The sequence below is a fragment of the Primulina huaijiensis genome, chromosome 10 (assembly GCF_012295235.1).
Source record: "Primulina huaijiensis isolate GDHJ02 chromosome 10, ASM1229523v2, whole genome shotgun sequence".
In the NCBI taxonomy this organism is placed as follows: Eukaryota; Viridiplantae; Streptophyta; class Magnoliopsida; order Lamiales; family Gesneriaceae; genus Primulina; species Primulina huaijiensis.
Window position 1 is genome coordinate 15,293,448 of NC_133315.1, and position 20,384 is coordinate 15,313,831.

Sequence of the window (20,384 nt, forward strand, 5' to 3'; positions counted from 1 at the left end):
TTTTTTTTTAAATAAAAGCTCGCATTTTCAAAATAACATTTAAACGTTTCGCATGCATGCGCTCTTCAGAAAAATATAACATGTAAAAATGACCTTAAATATTTGACAGTAAAAATAGTGCAGTTTAAATTAACCAAACTCGTCCAAAATCGTACGTAACCATAAATGAGTAAAAATCTTAAAATCATCAACGTATGAAAATGTTTAACTCCTCTCAAAACTCGTAAATCATAATGCGGAAAAACATGTGGTCCTCGGGTCGTGTCACTTCACCAGGTCTGCATACTCATAGTTCGGCACCTCCAGTCTCCTCATCATTAAGCTCACCTGCATCACACATGCCTAGTGAGTCTAAAGACTCAATACACCTGTACCAGGAATAACGAGTACATATACAGGCACACAGCAGTGAAAAATATCATACTCAACATAACTTTCATGAGCTTAAAAACCTGAACATAAACGTCTCGTGTAAAATCATGTCGTGTCAAAGCATGTCATCTCATATAATCATATACGTAAACATTTTCTATTTAATTGAATTCAGTTCGTTAGTTATGACTTTCGTATCAGCTTTATCATATCAGCTCTATCGATGGATCCATCTACGTATAACCACGGTACCGGACGGTGGGGACATCAGCGACAACATTATCTATCCACTGAGCCTTGGCCTCAACTCATCATATCTCATGTCATCGTATACATATACATCATCAGTCACAACCAATTTCCATCCTTCAAAAATAACATCATATTCACCACTTAATAAAACATGTATATACGTAACTTTTCCTTTAGACCAAACTTGCAACATATTTATTATAATTGCGTAAAAATCATAAACATGATGCATAAACATTTAAAATATCGTAAATTTGTGCTCAGGGTGCTGTCAGGATCAAAATCTCACCCCGAGTGCAAAATCCCCATTTTGCTCCTGGAAACCCAAAAATTATCGTTTCACCTCTTGACCTCTAAAATTGACCCGAAACTTAACAAACTCCTTAAAATGTCCTAAAAAATTTTTAAAAGCCTTCCTAGATGTAAACTCGAGTCCAATTCATAACTTAGCCGATTCATTTTGAAACTTGGACATGGGTCCCGGTTTTAACCCGAATCGACTCGAAACTTAACCAAAATTTTCCCAACTTGAACCATAACTTAAACCACTCATTCTAAAACATTTACTACTTAAATTATGTCCTTAAATCCATAATCTTTCGGCCACTACCTACTTTCCTCAGTAAAAATCTCGGCCACCCCCCTTTTTGTGCAATCATCAAACTACCCATGGCTCCTACTCTTACAGACTTCGGTCCCCCCTTATACCACCACCTGTCCAGCCTTTAAGACTCACCATTAGGACCTTAATGTCCCTTCTAAACTAAGCCAAAACCAAGCAAAAAGGCTACTGTACAAACTAAACGTAGGAACTGATCACTCCTCTCGCACCATCTCTCGATCAAGCTATGTCTCCAAGGACCGAGATTTTTCCCTTGACCAAGTACCTATGGCTCACTGTTAACATCATACCAGACTTTACAAGGACTGAGACATGGCTGGGTTCGAGCCCATGCACAGCCGAGTCCTCCCTAACCTCGATCGAACCCATTTCTACCCCCTCAACACGCACCAACACCGAACAACCCTCAATAAATCACACTTAGATCTATCAAGCTTCGACTCCAGGTATTAATCCTCATCCCTCTCGACATCAACAGCTTCTGATGATTCCATACATCAACCCCCTTACACACAAATTGAGAAAAAAATGTGAGCACAAACGAGAATGCAAGGAAAATTTGAGCAGATAATCCAGATAAAGATCAAGCTGCATAAGTCCAAATCCCGATCGAGTGAAAGGTGGAAACAACCCGCTACAATTTTCTTTCGTGTTATCTTTCTGTTTCAATGTGCGAGATTCTCGTATATTGGTTTCCTGATTTTTATGGTTTCTGTTTCGTTGTTTTAGTATAAATGCACTGTAAGTAGGTAGATTTCATTATCATGAATAGAACTCCTTGTTGGGTCTCTCAAAGTTCAACAGTGAATATTGTTTTTTTCTTCTTTCATTTGGACGTACGTTCTCTGGGTTTAAAGCCAACATTTTTGTATCAGAGCTCGGCGTGTTGAACGTCCAAGTATTCACAACTTCACTTAAATGTCGATTATCCACCAGAATACAGCGAAAGAGAACGGCGGAGTGTCGTTTCATTATCCAATGCTGACCCCCCCACAATTATGCAACATGGGCGATAAAGACAGAGGCGATTATTGATGCCCAAGGAATTTGGGAGGCGGTGGAGCCGACTGAAGGAGCATGAGTGTATGGAAAAAAGGATAAGGCAGCGCGGGCATACATCTTGCAGTGCGTTCCAGAAGACATCCTTCTCCAGATTGCAAAGAAGAAGACAGCAAAGGATACTTGGGATAGCCTCAAGACGAAGTACCTGAGTGGTGATCGAGTCAAGAAGGCGCGTGTACAGACACTAAAGAGCGAATTTGATGCTCTTCGGATGAAGGAGACCGAGACAATTGATGAATTCGCAGGAAAACTCAGTGCAATAAACAGCAAGTTTTCCACTCTTGGTGATACACTTGAAGACTCCTCTCTGGTCAAGAAGCTGCTCGACTCCGTTCCTGAGAAATTCTTTCCCATCGTCGCCGGGATCGAACAGTTCTACGACCTCGAGACCATGCCATTCGAAGAAGCTATAGGGCGATTAAAGGCATATGAGGAACGAACAATGCGATTACGTGGCAACACCAACAGTACTGAGGGTCAACTTTTATTCACTCATGCCGAATGGCAAGCACGACAGAAGGGGAGTAATAGTGACACCTCGTTAGGAGGAAAGGGGCGGGGGTCTAGCGGCCCTGATCGTGGCAAATGGCGTGGACGAGGACAATACAGGAGGTAATAGCAGCACCAACAGTGGTACTCGTGACAAGAGTCACATAAAGTGTTTCAATTGTGAGAAAATGGGACATTATGCGTCTGAATGCCGCAGCAAGCGTCGTGACGATGAAGCTCATCTCACTCGCGCCACCGATGAAGAACCAGCACTGTTGATGGCCGTGTCCCAGGAGGTAACGCACACTAGGCGTGAAAAGCAGGATGCTATACTACTCAGCGAAGAGAGGTTATTACCAGAGATGTACCGTGGTGACAAGAATGGAGAAAATGAAGACATCTGGTACCTTGACAATGGTGCAAGCAATCACATGACTGGGCATCGCGATAAGTTCCAAGAATTGGATGAAGCTGTCACCGGGAGGGTGAAGTTCGGCGATGGATCAACTATCCAGATCATGGGAAAGGGGACGGTTGTGTTTGATTGCAAGAACGGCGATCAGAAAGTTCTCCAAGAGGTATACTACATTCCCAAACTTTGTAGTAATATTATAAGTCTTGGAAAAATGACAGAAGACGGGAACGAGGTACACATGTGAGGAGATACCATGAAGGTGTTTGACAGGAGTGGGAAGCTCTTGATGTTGGTGAAGCGAACACAAAACTGCTTGTACAAGATACAGTTAAAGACATTCAAGCAGATTTGTCTCCTAACAAGCCTAGATGACCCAGCATGGTTATGGCATGCGAGACTCGGCCATGTCAACTTCCATGACTTGAAGCTCTTGGGGGAGAAGAAAATGGCAGTTGGTGTGCCATTGCTAACCCAGCCAAACAAGTTATGTGAGGGGTGTGTGATAGCCAAACATCCAAGGTTGAAGTTCCCGTACCAGACAAAATACAGAGCAGAGAAGCCACTGGAACTCCTCCATGCTGATATTTGTGGGCCAATCTCACCATGTACACTCAGTGGTAATAAGTATTTTCTTTTAATTGTTGATGATTTCACTAGGTGGATGTGGGTGTATGTATTGGCAGCAAAGAAGGATGCTTTCATGAAATTCAAGAAGTTCAAGTCTCTGACAGAGAACAAGACTGAATACAAGATCAAAACACTCCGGACGGATCGCGGTGGCGAGTTCCTATCCACTGAGTTCACCCGCTTCTGTGAAGACGAAGGGATTGACAGGCACCTCACAGCTCCCTACACACCGCAACAGAATGGTGTTGTGGAACGCCGTAACCGCACAGTGATGGCCATGGCAAGATCTCTACTCAAAAGCATGCATGTACCTGCGAAATTCTGAGGAGATGTCTATCTGCTGAATCGTCTCCCAACTAAGGCACTGGGAGAGCGCACACCATTTGAAGCGTGGATGGGAAGAAAGCCTCACCTCGCACACCTGAGAGTGTTCGGCTGTGTGGCATATGCGAAAAACACAGTTTCGCATCTCAAGAAACTTGACGACAGAAGCTCGCCCGTGGTATATTTGGGTGTAGAGGAAGGTTGCAAAGCTCACCGCCTATTTGAACCAAGCCATAGCAAGCTGCAAGTAAGTAGAGATGTCATCTTTCAAGAAAATCTCAAATGGTCATGGAATGCAGGAGTTAGTAATGAAGGGCCGTCGTCAGAGCTCATCATGTTGGATGTATTCTATTCTGATGAATCGATTGATGATGCAGACGCTGAAGATGTCACACCACCAGCGGAAGAAATGTTATGTTCACCTACACTTCCGTCAAATACTCATGAGGCTACATCGCCCCTGGTGACCATCACCCCTGAGTCCCAAGACAGACCTATCCGTTTTAGGTCAATTGATGAGATTTATGCCAATACTGAGGAAGTAGTTGCTATCGATGAAGAAGAGAATGAGGTGATGGTGGTGTCTGAAGAACCAACATGTTACCAAGAAGCTGTAATCGAAACCGGCTGGTACGAAGCAATGAAGGAGGAGTTAAAATGCATTGAAAAAAACAACACCTGGACCCTAACTGAGCTCCCATCAGGCCACAAACCCATCGGCCTAAAGTGGGTGTTCAAACTAAAGAAAAATTCAGATGGGCAGGTCGTTAAGCACAAAGCAAGATTGGTGGCTAAAGGCTACGTACAAAAGCATGGCATTGATTTCGAAGAGGTATTTGCACCTGTAGCTAGACTTGACACTATTCGAGTCATTCTTGCACTTGCTGCAAATCAAAGTTGGGAGGTACACCATCTAGATGTGAAGTCTGCGTTCCTTAATGGTGAATTAGAAGAAGAAGTATATGTCACCCAACCAGAAGGGTTTGAAGTACAAAACCAGAAGCATAAGGTGTATAGGTTGTCAAAGGCCCTCAATGGATTACGCCAAGCTCCACGAGCTTGGAACATTCGATTGGATAGGAGCCTAAAAGAGCTAGGCTTCAGGAAATGTACTCAAGAACAAGCAGTATACATAAGAAGTAAAGGAGAAGCAAGAGTGATTGTTGGAGTATATGTTGATGACCTAATTGTAACAGGAAGAAGCGTCGAATAAATCAAAAGGTTCAAGCAGCAAATGATGACAGAATTTGAAATGAGTGACTTGAGTCTTCTCTGCTATTACTTAGGCTTTGAGGTGGAACAACAAAAGGGTCGAACATTACTTAAACAATCAGCCTATGCTAAGAAAATCTTGTCTCAGTTCAAAATGGCAGATTGCAATGCCTCAAAGTATCCGATGGAGCCCAAGACGCAGCTACACAAAGACTTGGAAGGGACTCCAGTTGATGCCACAGAGTTTAGACGTATCATTGGTTGTCTCAGATACTTATTACACACACGACCAGACATCTCATACGCAGTAGGAATGGCAAGCAGATACATGGACAGGCCTACAATAATGCATCACAAGGTGGTTAAGCAGATCCTCAGGTATTTGAGAGGCACAATCCATTTTGGACTTGCTTATGTGAAGGGACCCTAGGAATTTGGTATATTCGGATATTCGGACAGTGACTTAGCTGGTGATCGCGATGGGAGAAAAAGCACAAGTGGAATGGATTTCTACTTTAATGAAAATTTGGTGTCCTGGAACTCACAGAAGCAGAAAACGGTGGCACTTTCATATTGTGAAGCTGAGTTCATGGCAGCAACAGATGCGGCCTGCCAAGCTCTGTGGTTAAGGAGTCTTGTTGGTGAGTTAACCGATATAGAGCCAAAGCCGATAACTTTATTTGTTGATAACAAGTCTGCCATAGCCCTTATGAAGAATCCAGTATTTCATGGTCGTAGTAAGCACATAGATACAAGGTTTCATTTTATCAGAGAATGTGTTGAGAAGGGACAGATTGTGGTGGAGTTTGTCAACACTGGAGAACAGCTGGCTGATTCATTGACAAAAGCGTTGTCTGGAGTGAAGTTAGCTACCATGCGTCGGCTACTTGGAGTTCGTGATTTGGAGCCAAGTCAGGATTAGGGGGAGTAATGTGAGCAGATAATCTAGATAAAGATCAAGCTGCATAAGTCCAAATCCCGATCGAGTGAAAGGTGGAAACAACCCGCTACAATTTTCTTTCGTGTTATCTTTCTGTTTCAATGTGCGAGATTCTCGTATATTGGTTTCCTGATTTTTATGGTTTCTGTTTCGTTGTTTTAGTATAAATGCACTGTAAGTAGGTAGATTTCATTATCATGAATAGAACTCCTTGTTGGGTCTCTCAAAGTTCAACAGTGAATATTGTTTTTTTCTTCTTTCATTTGGACGTACGTTCTCTGGGTTTAAAGCCAACAGAAAATACATGTAACTTGAAAATCTTTCATGAACAAGGGTAGATCGAAAGTTTGAATACAAGAACAACTTCATTAGTAAATAATATGTGTATGATGCGTAAAGAAGAATACAATGAGTGCCTTATGATGTGAAAGAGCGAGAAGAATGAAGAGATGAGCACCGGAGATTGTTTTCCTTGAAGAAGATGCTATGGCTGAGATCTTCTTGAGGCTGTTGGTGAGAAAATCGAGAAGAAAGGGAGCTAAGGGGTGGGTGTCGGCTGGTTGAGAATTAGTTTTAGCTTAATTAGTTTTTTAGGTGCTTAATTATATAGATAATAATTAGTTAATGGGCCACAATTGCATTTTAAAAGTTTTAAAAGATTTTTAAGCCCAAAAAGCTTAAAATTAGGCCCATTAAATCCTCGCGCACTCCCAAAAAGTATTTCGTGTTGGAAAGTTTTTGAAAATATTAGCCGAACCCTCAAAAAGTCCCCCGATTCGATAAAATTTACGTACCGTTAAAAATAAAATCTTGCGAGTAAAAATACTCAATAAAAACTCTTTTTTAAAAATACACTTAAAAACACCTTATAATAATTAATAAAAATTAATCATGTAATTAAAATAATTTTCCTGAAAATTCTCCGGTCTCCGTTCCTCGTTCGAGCGTGAAATGCACCTAGAAACCTTAATGCATGAACTTATGAAAATTTCATGAAATAAATCCTATCATGCATGAATTATGCATAAAATGCATAAAAATAATTAAACACATAATTAAAAATAAAAATCTTATATTGCATGCATTCAGGTTATGTGAATTAAATTCCTGAACCTTACAATATTACCTGATGCTTGCCGACTTGAAATGGGCAGGAAAATTCTTATTAATAATGTGGGAAGAGAAATGACATCCTTTCGGCTGGGCTCGGGGAACACATGAAGATCCAGCTTGTCCTTCCAGCATTTTAACATTTTTCCTCAAATCTTCTAGCTCCTCGGCCATAGTTGGGGCCCTATAACACTCTGGCAAACTTTCTGCCTCTTCGTTTTTTTTCTGGAGGGGAAGACTTCTCTTCCGTCCCCTCTTGGTGTTGTACCTGGTTGTCACCAGGAGGTAAATTTTCCACCACAGCTTTCTGGACGGCTGCAGCTATGATTTGAGTAAGTTGCTCTTGGTTTAATCCAATGGTCGGTTGAGGCTGACCATCCTGAGGGACCTCCGAGTCAGAGGCATTGTCCCTCCTTGTGATTTTTCTTATGGAAACCATAATCAACGTCTTAAATCGAGATTTCCCACAGACGGCGTCAATGATGATGACCGAGTTAATCGGGTGAGAGCTTAGTGGACGATTACACTAGGTCGAGTTAATTAGATGTAGATGATTGCCCAAATACCTGGACCTACACTCTCAAAAAAGAAAGAATGTTAATGGGCGCCGGAAGATTCTTCAACGTGACCACTCCGACGCTCAAGTCAGTGAAGTGTTTTGAGAGAATATTGTAGTAATATTGTAGAAAATATACGAGAGTGAATATATGCATATGCCAATCTCTGGAATGTAAGTCAAACATGCTATTTATTGGAAAGGAATCCATGATTACCTCGTTGTCAGTGCCAACTTACTACTTAAGGAAAGATGGTTGCACATATCCTATTTTCTGACAACTTTTTTTACACGCCAAACCCCTGTAATTCTGACAGTAATGATTAGCAAACACAAGGCATCTCATATTTGTTCACTCGAATGAGGTGCTACTTTTGAGGTATCCCGGGCAGAAGACATTCACCCGAGAGCTTGTCTGAAAGCTCAAGCTTCTAGTAGCCCGGGGTGATGAAGTCTCGGGCATTCACCTGCCTGGCTACTCACAAACCCCTGCTGCAAACTTACCATAATTCGGGTGACCTATTTAATGTCTCGGGTCATCCATGACCCGGGCTCTTCCAGGGGTATCACTCCAAAACTTTTCATAATCATATAAAATCTCGTTAAAATCCCCGCCAACCAACCAAGGGAGAGTTTTCCCTATCTCAATAAGTGTTTGATTTGTTCAAAAATTTATGATGTTGGATCATAGAATATTGATCCTGACAATAATTATATACTGAAAGGAATATTGTAATCCGAATTAATTTTGTCCTTTTATATAATTTTAAGATTTTGTATTTCTAGACTAATTTGTTATTCATAGAAAATTTAATCTTTGCATTTATCCTAAATGATTTGTTTTTGGTATTTATCCCTAAGATATAGTATCTTATATTTGAATAGAGTTTCATTCCTAATAAACTCTTGTTTTCATGTTTGTAGGATTTGATTTATAGAAAGATAATTAGGTCAAGATATGAAGATCTATATATATGAAATATTGAGAGAAGAACGTGACGACTTTTGGAGAGGACTTTTACGTAGCTGCTGGAGTTTTTACGAACTTGCACAAGTTCAGTATTAGAGATTTTTGTGTGAAGACTTTGTGTGCTTGATTCACAAAATTGCTGTGCAGAACAATACTACGCAGAGTATTGATCGAAGAGTGTTCTTATATTGTTTTTAAGCAACTTCAATTTATACATCTAGTTTTGAGTTTGGTTTATTTTGAAACATTTTAATTCCTTGGAGTGTCAAGAAATTTGGTTTTGTTATGCTCACTAGTATTGCTTTGGTGTAAATGGTATACATATTTTTTTTTATTGATTTTGCCATGAGACATTGCACAAGTTTAATTTAAATCCGGCCCCTATTTATTCAAGTTATACTTGTGTGTTAAATAATTAATGTCTACTGCATGTTGTGTTCTCGTGTTGACAACATCAGAGTACAACACTAACTTCTGATACACACAATATATTAATTTCTTGTATGTTTATGATCAACAACCCTTTCATATACACTATAAATATGTATCACAAGCACTAAAGAATATAGCGCAGTTGGTAGAGCAACTCGTATTTGAGTTCATGAATACCGGCTAGCCATCGAAGAAGTTGCCAAGAATGATTACGTAAGGATGCAATTGTGTTACCATAGAAGCCGATAAAACGCCATTGATTCTATCCATTCTTGACAAAACAATCAATGTGACCAGATGAACACGATTGAATCTGAACTTCATATGGTTCTATATAAATAAATGTAAGGCTCCTACCACAATGGTTACAATCAACAAAATAAAGACTAGCAATTTGAAATCCACTCTTCCACCAACGACACTGAGAAACTAGTAGATCGGTTTAATAGATAAAAATAACGAAAAGTTTCTTTCGGCAATAAGAAGTCCTAATTCACGGAGTGAATATTGGTTTCCAAGCCTCTGTGCATTCCAAATCAAGCAACTCATGGGGATCGAGGCATTCTCTGCCAGAATAACAGTCTCTTCTTAGCCAGAAGCAATGCTAGGTCGTGGTCTTTTAACAATAACATTAGGGGCATCCTGAACTTTTATAGGACTTTTACCTCGATTTATAGTAGAAGAAGATTCCAGATTCTCCCAAGAAATATTTGGATTACCACGTGCCAATCCCTTCCACTTTTTCATCTTGAGAGTTCTCTAATTGAACTCATACCCTTGTCTTAGAGGCTTAGTAACATCTAACATAACTCTAATTCGAGCAACCTTGTAGTATAATATGACATTGAATCCATATAGGCATTTCATTGAGTATCATATCCAAGGGCCTTTAATTTGGAGACCAATCGGAGCTTTAAAAACCATTAAATGCTTAAAAAAAGTCCTGGGGACCATCAAGCATAGAATGTCAATGATCGATATTGATGAGTGCAACTTTTTCACTCAAATTATCCTATTATTTGTTATGAATTATCTTAGTTGTCGAGCGTAATCATGCGTTTTTTGGTTGTTTTAGTGTCATTACTAGAGTCTAGGTAATACATGCATATCGAGGGCAAGTGCACGTGGAAAGGAAGTATACATGCATTTGGGTCTTAAACGCATCACAATTATACCTGCATTTGGGTCTTAAACGTCTCACGATTCACCGCTTTGGATGAGAGCACTTTAACCACGACATGAATCCAGAATTTGTACTCCTAAATAAGCCAAGTCAGTTAGAATAATAACCGGCTCGTCTCTATCGCGTAAAGAGAGCTTCAAGGTCTTGCAATTTTCCCGGAATCCATTGATAAAAACCTCTCTGGTTGAAAATCGAAGAAAAATAAATCCCTCGATAGAAAGACGCCTCACATGTCAACCCTAAGGGGAAAGGGAGATATTAATCTATGAAAAGTGTTTTTAATTTACAACTGGTTATATCATAACTTTTGTCTCTAATCTTCACATTTTTTATTTCTTTATACATAATAGAGTATAAGATATGTGATATATATGATCGAGAATTTATATCGATATTATGACATGATTTTTCTATAACAAAAACTTTCATGAAACAGTCTCACGTGTCAATTTTGTGAGATATATCTTCTATTTGGGTCATCCATGAAAAAAATATTATTTTTATACCAAAAATATAACTAATTATTGTAAATATGAACATGAAGAGACCTGCTATTTTTTAATTATATTGTTTATGTCACGCCCCAGAGACGAGGTTGGTCGATACCGGCGTTGCTCTCCAATTTACATTCGAAAACAACAAGCCTCAAAAGTACAAAATTCAGAAACCAGTCTTTTATTCATAAATACTGAATAATTCGATGTCTGATACAAACTCAAATAACTAAATTTTTACAGCGGAAATGTAAAATCAAACATAACAATGCCTTAACAGATGCAGCAGAAAACACACATAAATTTGAACTGAAAAATCTCAGTCTTCTTCACCAGCCCTAGAACTGGTTCTGTTCTTCTTCTTCTAACAGTTCTTCCTCGTTCTTATCTGAGATGTGTTTGGTGGGTGAGTGATATGATCGTCACTCAGTAAGAGGGGGCGTGAATAACTCCCAGTTTTCGAAATCATTTTGAACAGAAACAGTAATACAAATAATATACAGAACTTTTATTTTCAGAACATGAATCAGTATTCAGAAATCAGTATTCAGAACAGAAATCAGAAATTTAGCAAGTAAGCATTGAACACGTTTGTGAATTTCATGGCTAAACTGATATCAGTCCTCTATATGTTCTCCTCTAAGGGGTGATACCAGTAATCAGAAATCAGAATTCAGTAATGTTCAGAAGTTTCAGTGTTTCAAAAATCAGATATCAGAAATAAAAAATATATATACTTCGCTTCAAAACAAAAGTCATCAAACTGATTTCAAGATATTTATACATAAGCCTACTTACCGTAATTTGCTAGAAGTTTCGATTGAAGTCTGCAAGTTGCTTGCTCTCGCTACTGGATTTTTCTGCATGAACAAAGGCACTCTCTTAACTCGAATTTCATGTGATAACTCCAATTCAGAGATTTTAGGGTGTTATTTATAGGTGAAATTCTAACTGTTAGCCTCCCAATTAATGGCCATAATCTGACATTATGAGTCATTACAGCCTTTATTCCATGATAAATGCTTCAGTTACAAGTCATAAGCAGAATCAGTAGCTGTCTGTTGGAATCTCGCGCTACTGAACTATTCTGCTGCTGGATTCTATCTGCTGGAAAAATTTCAGCTTCTGAAATATCAGTTGCTGCTGGAATTGTTAGCTTCTGCTAGCTTCTATTAAATGCTATTTGCTAGCTACTGCTGGAAATGCGGGTTCTCACAGTTTATAAACAGTTAGAAATATTTTTGGAGTAGTATTATTTTAGCTATTTTAATGTGTAATTATTTTATAGTTTTCCATTAGTTAGAATAATTACTATGGTAGATGTATTTTCGAATCTATAATTAATAATCTTGATATTCCATGGTACAAAAGGTAATTATTAATGTAACTTTTATAATTATAATGAATAGTGATACTAAAGATAAATTGAATAAATGTGTAGCAGCCATAAAGGTGGTTAATTAAGGTCATCACATCTTCCTACTCCAACCGAACATTCTTATTTCCCAGTTTCCCCACCTCTCTCATTATGATTATGGCTCTTTTCGGTGGGCTATCTTCACCATACATTGCGGCACACTTTTATTAATTTTGTTTTGTTTCTTTTAAAGAAAACAAAAACTTGTGTGAGACGGTCTCATAAGTAGTATTTTGTGATACGGATTTCTTATTTGGGTTATCCATGAAAAAATATTACTTTTTATGATAAAAATATTACTTTTTATTGTGAATATCGGTAGGGTTGACCCGTCTCACAGATAAATATTCGTGAGACCGTCTCACAAGAGATTTACTCTTTTTTTTAAAGGACAATAATTTCATTTCATCTCTCCATAATCCCAAATACTAACAAAAAATAGCCTGTGATTATCATTTTAGGAAAAAAATGTGATGCAATGAAGATAATTTCAAATACTTTACAGTAAAATAATTAGTTGACATGTCACAAGAAAATTTATAAAATAACTTTAATCAATCATGTTTTTTTAAAAAATGATCTTTTCAAATGTATGGAAAAATGGATGAGGTTAAANCCTACAAAATTGCTAAAAAAAATAGAATAAATGGGCAAATTACGCTTCTACTCTTCTCTACGTGTGGCCTACTTTCTTGTCCCAACTTAGGACTTTTCGTTTGAATTTTAAATTAAAGTTGCAAAGCTTAAACTCTTGCCACAAAAAAGGGAAAAAATATAAACCAAACCACGACGGGTTTTCTTTTATTGAATCTTGTTTCTGTTCTTGTTTTTCTCGAACTTTGCTGAGGTTGTCTCTTTGCAGAACTGGCAATAATAGAATGGGGGATACAGCCTGTGTTATGCGTGGATGCTCTTATGATTCTGCCATACACAACGAGTCCAAACAGGTACTACTAGAACCTTCAAGCATCCTTCTTTTGTGTATAAAAGAATTTTTGAGTCGTTGATTTGACTTTGGCTTTAAAATTGCTGCTTGATTCTTGTTAAAGAATTGGAATCTGTGGTTGGTTTTGTGTGGAATGAGAGCTGACGGTGTTTTACAGGGGAACGGCCACATGGAAGTTCTTGGTGATTCGGTGTCATTTGGGAGGTTTATGAACGAGCCCTTGTCTTGGGAGAAATGGTCAACCTTCTCGCACAAGAAGTACGTGGAGGAGGCCGAGAGTTACTCGAAACCGGGATCGGTGGCGCAGAAGAAAGCTTTCTTTGAGGCTCATTACAAAAGAAAAGCAGCTCAGAAGGCGGCAGCTGAGCAAGAGAGTGCTGCAAACGAATCTACTGGAACAGTGGTGGAAGGCCAAGATAGCGCTAATAAAATTAATGGTTCACAAAGAATTAGCTTGAAATTGGAGCCCCTTTTGGTTGTTGATGAGAAAATGAACATGGTCAAAATCCCAGATCATGAAATAAATGATGGTGTGGAGAATGGAAAGGCCACTAGTTTACTTTCTGTGGCAGAAGATGCTAAGGATCAGAAACAGGCTGAAATCATATGGACTAAGTACTCTCTGGAGACTCCGAAAAAGAAAAATCAACGCAAGAAGAAGTTCTTCTCCAAGTACTTGTGCAATTTGTATGGTTTATTTCCTACCAAAGAACCCGACAATGAGCCTCATTCTGCTACCGTAAAAACGGGAATGATCGGAATTGCTCCTGGTTCTTTGGCAACAGCACAAGAAGGCGAAGCTCCTCTAAAGACTCCGGTAGTGGTGATTCTCATTTTCTCGAAGATTACAGCTCAATTTCTCTCTTTTGATTGTAGATTACAAGCATCCCGAGACATTAATATTTTTTGTTTTTAATTGCAGGGAACCATTGACGGGGTCTCAAAAAATCCTGCTTCTACCCCTCCAAAGAACAGAAGGTGCGCGATAGAACTCTTCTCCATAAATTGACATTGCATATTGAAAAAGTGATCTGAAGTGTTTGTTTTACCATGTCTATATTGCACAGAAAGAAAACGCCAACCAGTTCAGCTCCTAGATCCAAAACAACTCACCGTAAATGGCTCATTTTCTCTTCAGTGTAAGCGTTACATGTGTTGAGATATGATGATCTGTTGCCTGGTTTTCAAATATGCCAATAGTTGTTGGATCTAGTATAATTGTCTTAAGTTGTTCAGCCTGAGTTGCTTACAGAGGTTCTTGTCTTTGATTAGCCCCAAGTCATCAAGAAATCATCGGTCACAAACTTCATCCAAATGATTCAATCCAAGAACAGAAGAAAGAGCTAGCAAACTCAGAAGCGTCAGACTCAACCACCTGCTGGCCTTCATCATGTCCCTGTGATCTGTTCTAGGATGCTAGAATCTTTTCAAGCAAGAGTACTGTCCCAATCTTGTCTATCCCAGCAAAGCTTTTGCAAGCCATGATTAACGATGGCATTCAAAATCAATAATCCAATGCCAGGAGTGTCTTTATCTTGCGAGCAAATGAATTACAATTAGTACGTACATGATATATATGGAAGGTATCATCTTTAGATATGATGTAAACAACTCTGTTCATCTTGTGCATTCCGTCGTTGAAATGTGGCTATTTGTTGTGTCCATGGTCGTTTCTCATGCCTCGGGTCCAGGCCTCGTATCCATGTTCGTTCTATAAAAATGATTAACTTAAATTGTCGTATGAGTCGATTGTTGTAATCCATTTTAAGCATTTATTTTAAAATGCTGTGAGATAGGGGTACTGCATACAATTCACGTGTATTGCTTATTAGTTGGCATTCTATCATGTATTCAACTAGTAACCATTAAAAGCTTGCTAAACTTCGAATCTCGGGCGAGTTTGGATATAAACTTGTAGCTTAAAAAAACACTTACTAAGTTTGGATAAATGTTGAAAATTATTATTATTATTTTTAAATAAATGTAGAAAATGTCCAGAAGCCATAAATTATAGCGCTTTTTTAAAACAATTTTTGTAACAAATAATATAATTATTAAGTTTTTTTTAATCGACTTTTCCAATCAAACGAACATTCCCCACAACTAAATATATATTGAGATCCAAATTTATATTTAGAGACATTTGGATCGGCCACTATGCCTCCCCGAAGAGTTCAATTATATGTATGATATGTTATCTAATGTAACTCGGAAATTTGTAAATCAATGTAGACACATAATTTTGTAAATTTGTAAATCAATGTGGACATATAATTTTTTAACAAATGTTATTTCACAGTTTATCTATCATTGTAAAAAACCATGATTTAATTTCTTGAATATTTTCATTGTTTGATTTTTGAATCATTCAATATCTTTTTTATATTTTTTTAAAAAAAATTCCTGCTTATTTGTTCAATTTATTTCAGCAGTTACATCATATCTGATTTTCATGTTTCTTTTTCATTGTCGGATTTGATGTTGGTTAATATCTAAATTTATTTTCAATTATCATTGTGTTATGTTGATAATATTTAAAGAAACTATAAATGAATCTTATGATTTTTTGCTATGTTTTAACTTTTTGTAGGTTTCAAATAATATCTTTTTCTTTTTCATTCAAATAAAAATGTATATATAATGATTGTCATTTATTATTATTAAACAATTATACAATTGAGTGAAATAGTGAGTTGCTAGTTGATAGATTTTTAATATCATTGATTTGATAAAAAAATATTGAGAAAATGTGATGTATTTGAAAAAATATAGTTATTTCTCTATTCTTGATTATCTTCATTCATTCTTTTTTTTTTTCATATTATTTTACTATAATATTTTATGGTGTACAACCACTCACCGTGTTTTCAAAGAGAACACACGCTCTCTTAATACATGAGAACAAACACCTCACAAATATTATAGAACTAAGCACTTAAATGCTATAAGATGAGAAAAAACTCGATGAAGGGATGATATGAAATGAAGAGAGAGAACTCTATTTATAGAACTCCTTGTACGTGTGAAGACACGCTTCTGTCTTCTGTTTGAAAATTATTAGTCAATTTTGCCAAAATTGTTAAAATTTCAAAGCCTGCCTTTAATGTATTTATTGATTGTCTGCAAAATTTCTCTGGCTAGATGACTTTGCCGACAACCAGTACCATAGGAAAAATACCGATTCAATCATGTCCATCTCGACTTCCAGCTCTAAATTGCCGCCCTATACTTGAACTCAAAGTTTTTGAACCTCTTGAACTTTAAAATTTGCAACCCATGTTCAGACTTGTGATAGTAGAAATTAAGGCTTTAATGGCATTAAAATGACAGTCATTCAGCTCCTCATTTCATCCTATAAATACTCTCCCATTCTGCTCAGAGAAGCTACACCAAAGCTACACAAAAAGCACATATTTTCAAGCAATATAAGCGATAAGAAATAGGGGGCACTCTGCTGAAATTTCTTCATACCATCTAGCAAAAAACAACAAATTTTTGGGCAGAAACCAGGTAACAAATTTCGTTATCCAACTACAACCGAATTCTTGTTAAACAAATTTTTGTAAGTGAGCTTACTGTTTCAAAAAATATGTATGTTTTAAATTGATCGATTATAATTGTTGCACTATCTTGCTAACTGTAAGTGTACGATGTCAATTTTTAGTAATCGGTAGAGCATATATATCGTTTTCACATGGAGTGCAATTTAATAATAAATTTATTACCACAATTAAAATAACATACTTTATTTAGACAATTAAATCAAATTTTGGATGATCAGTTATAACCTAAAATATATATAAGCGCACAAATGATTTTAATTCACTGCGAATAAGAATCTAGATGTGTGATTTCACTTGGTTTTCAATATATTTAATTAGCATTGACATTTATATCTATAATTTCCACTCGTTTACTATCGAAGAATTTTCAAATATTCCTGCTCCATTTCCCAACTGGTGCGTAGGAATTAATCATCTAAAGACGATTTTAGTACCCATATTAAAAATCAAACAATAAATAATTTCAATAGCGCAACAATTCTTTTAATGAGTTTGTTGGAGTTATAGGCCTCCAAAACTCTTTAAACACCGATGATATATTTTCCTATGGTCTTATTCAAAATCTCATCTCACGAGTGATAGATCTCGAATAATTATGATACACCAATTATTGATCAAGTAATTGAACACAATAAGATCCGGAAAATATAAATAAACATAGAAGAAATCTGAATATGTAAATAAACAATTCAACAACATAGATTCGACCAAGCTACGTCGTTCTTTAGATTTAATATTAGTTCATGAATGAAAAACGATAAAATAAACTCGTGTTTTTCAACATCATTAATCGACTAAAAAATTAAGAAGAAGAAGAGTATCGAATCAGATTTGCGACTTTGTCCCCAGTAGATGTGCTATTCGTCTTCGTTCTTCATTCTCCTCCCTTTCTCTGTATTCTCTATCTTTTTTTTTTGAGCGTGTCTGTGGCTCTCCTTCTTTTTGTGGCTAAGGTTTCGATCTTTATACCTGCAATCCAAATTCCTAGAGCCCACGAAAAAACCCTTACAGGTCTGCGTCGCGCGCGTGTGCGCAGGATTCCGCATAGGTGAGTGACTGGCATTGTCTTTGCTCTTCTGCATGCGCGCGGAGATTGCGTTAGCTTCTGGTCTCCTGCACGCGCGCTGCGGCACGCTGTCTTCTTTTTTGGTGCGCACGTCTACTTCTGTCGCACATTTTATCTGCTTTCTTGCTCACTTCATTCCTCCATTTTCGGTATTGAATTTATTCTTTATTGGTCGCAAGTTATGTGTTCATGCTTGATTCATGCAATAACATAAACAGCTATCATAACACCTAAATCCGCTCGATATCCGCACACTTTGATCATGTCAATTCATTGAGTAATTTAATTACTGAACTTGCACTTATCAATGATATATTTGTTTCAATCGACATGTGTTCAGTCTATTGATTCAATATGTTTCATTTTTTCTGTTTCGTCACAAGTATGTTCAAAGAAACTATTATAATTCGAATTTGATATGATATCAAAATTATGAAATATCATAAGATAATAATCATTATATTCTCTCACCTTTTAGATAAGTAACGTATAAGAGATTGATCATACAACCATAAAAAATAAGATGGATTTCAGTATTATATGTTTATGTTATGTTAATAATAAGTTATGTTTCATGCCATGTTATGTCCTTTTTGAAATCGTTATGTATATGTATTAGTTAATTATTGTCTTCAATCAACTCCCACTTGCTTAGTCTTTTACAAAACACTCATTTCTTACTTCTTTTTCAGGGGAAGAACATGACATATTTTAAAGCTGGGGATGAAGAATTGTTTGTGTTATTTAATTTATTTCATTTTTTAGATTTCACATTGAAATAGACTGATTTTAGCTTATTAAATTGCGGCACAAAACTTGTTATTTTTGATGTTTTATTTTTTAACCACGCCGGTTCTGGTCAGAGGCATGATAAATAAAAAAATATGATTTATTAAAATACCATTATTTTAGAAAAAAGTATAATATTTTTACAGTTGGAGAGATCGGTTTTCAAAAACCCCCTATCTTCGTCCTTGTACTCTATTTTGGTGCAAGCGAGCGTTACTGCACGATGCCACTAGCTGAACCGTGTGCAGATCTAACGTCCCAGATTCGACGACTGACCTCACTGTACCAAGACGAGTCTTTTCAGCGTGTTTATGTCCTCACTCACATGCACCTAGAAACTTCCAAGGTCACCTATCCCAAAATTGCCCCAAGTCAAGCACGTTTAACTTTGGAGTTCTTATGTGATGAGCTACCGTAAAAAAGATGCACATTCGTGGTATGAGTAGTACATATCAAATCTTTTAAGCCATCTTCAACTGTACAGTGCATTACATTGAACAGTCTCGGAATCCCTCTCCTTCCGGTGTAAGATCGGTTCATTCATGTTCCCTCCGCCTAGAAGCCTGTCAGGAGCCGCTCATTGTCCGTGCAACCTTATGGCACCGGCGATCACCCCCGCCCTCTTCATCCCCGGGCCTCACACAGGACCTCTACGGGACCACCGAAATTCCTCACCTTAGCTCTTCCTGCGAAATGGGAGTACCAGGTGTCCCCCGTAACGTATTTTTCAATTTATATCGCGTATATGTTTGGATTTATGTTCATGGCTGCGAAGCTTTGATTATGCTTTTGGATTTGGCATGATTTAGCGTCGATTTTGATACGTTTACTTCTTGTAATTTCATCTCGGCGTGTTTCTAAAACAAATTTTCTGTTAGAATTCCGCAAGGATTTTATTTTTATTTTGGAATTTGGGATGCTTTTTCCTCAGATTTCAATTTTCTAGTTTCTTCTGCTGTCATTCGAGAGTCGAGACCTGTTCTAATGTATGTACAAATGGGATATGGTTTAGAAAATAGAAAAAGGATATTATTGTAGAACTGCGGATATCAATCTCAAATAATGAAGGGCAAAAATGTGATCGTTCATGGGGTGCAACTACTAAGACAACAAATCTTTTCTCTTTCCTAATCTATTGTATTCTATTTATGGTCAGCTCTTCCTTCCCCTCTTCTTCCTAAAGACTTGTCCTTGATTCCTATCCACCTCTCTTTCTTCTCTTTCTCCCTTCAAATTATTCATTTGCTTTGGCCAAACTGTAATATCTGATGACGTCCGTAAGTTTTCGTCCTTCTGTGATTTCAAAGGTTTTGATGATTAATTTGTAGGATGATCAAATGTTGATTTGATTCCATGAGGATTTTATGGAAATGATTTTAATGTGAATGACGTTATTGAAAATCAATATTGCCGTCCTCCATTTCATCATTTGGAATAGATCTGTTAAGAACATAGAGTATCAAAGATGGGGTTTGTTTGAATTTTTGTACTGATCACTATCCGTCACATAGATGCCATTTGCTGGGTAAAATTTGTCGTCCTT

General features: G+C 37.4%; 2 protein-coding genes across 3 annotated transcripts; both read left to right on the plus strand.

Moving 5' to 3' along the window:
- Positions 1–2,164: 2,164 nt before the first annotated feature.
- On the plus strand, positions 2,165–3,456 carry LOC140985928 (uncharacterized). The gene is made up of 3 exons (XM_073453872.1): positions 2,165–2,270; positions 2,383–2,920; positions 3,015–3,456. The coding sequence occupies exons 1-3, from the start codon at positions 2,165–2,167 to the stop codon at positions 3,454–3,456; spliced, it is 1,086 nt and encodes a 361-aa protein (XP_073309973.1).
- A 9,691-nt stretch (positions 3,457–13,147) lies between these two features.
- LOC140986468 (uncharacterized) lies at positions 13,148–15,181 on the plus strand. 2 transcript variants are annotated; one of them, XM_073454727.1, is made up of 5 exons: positions 13,148–13,424; positions 13,581–14,246; positions 14,346–14,401; positions 14,491–14,562; positions 14,696–15,181. In XM_073454727.1, exons 1-5 carry the CDS (start codon positions 13,356–13,358, stop codon positions 14,739–14,741), a joined length of 909 nt encoding a protein of 302 aa, XP_073310828.1. In that variant the 5' UTR covers positions 13,148–13,355; the 3' UTR covers positions 14,742–15,181. The 2 variants fall into 2 exon arrangements, with proteins under 2 accessions (XP_073310828.1, XP_073310829.1); XM_073454728.1 differs by having other exon boundaries at positions 13,150–13,424; positions 13,581–14,240.
- The last annotated feature ends 5,203 nt before the right edge of the window (positions 15,182–20,384 follow it).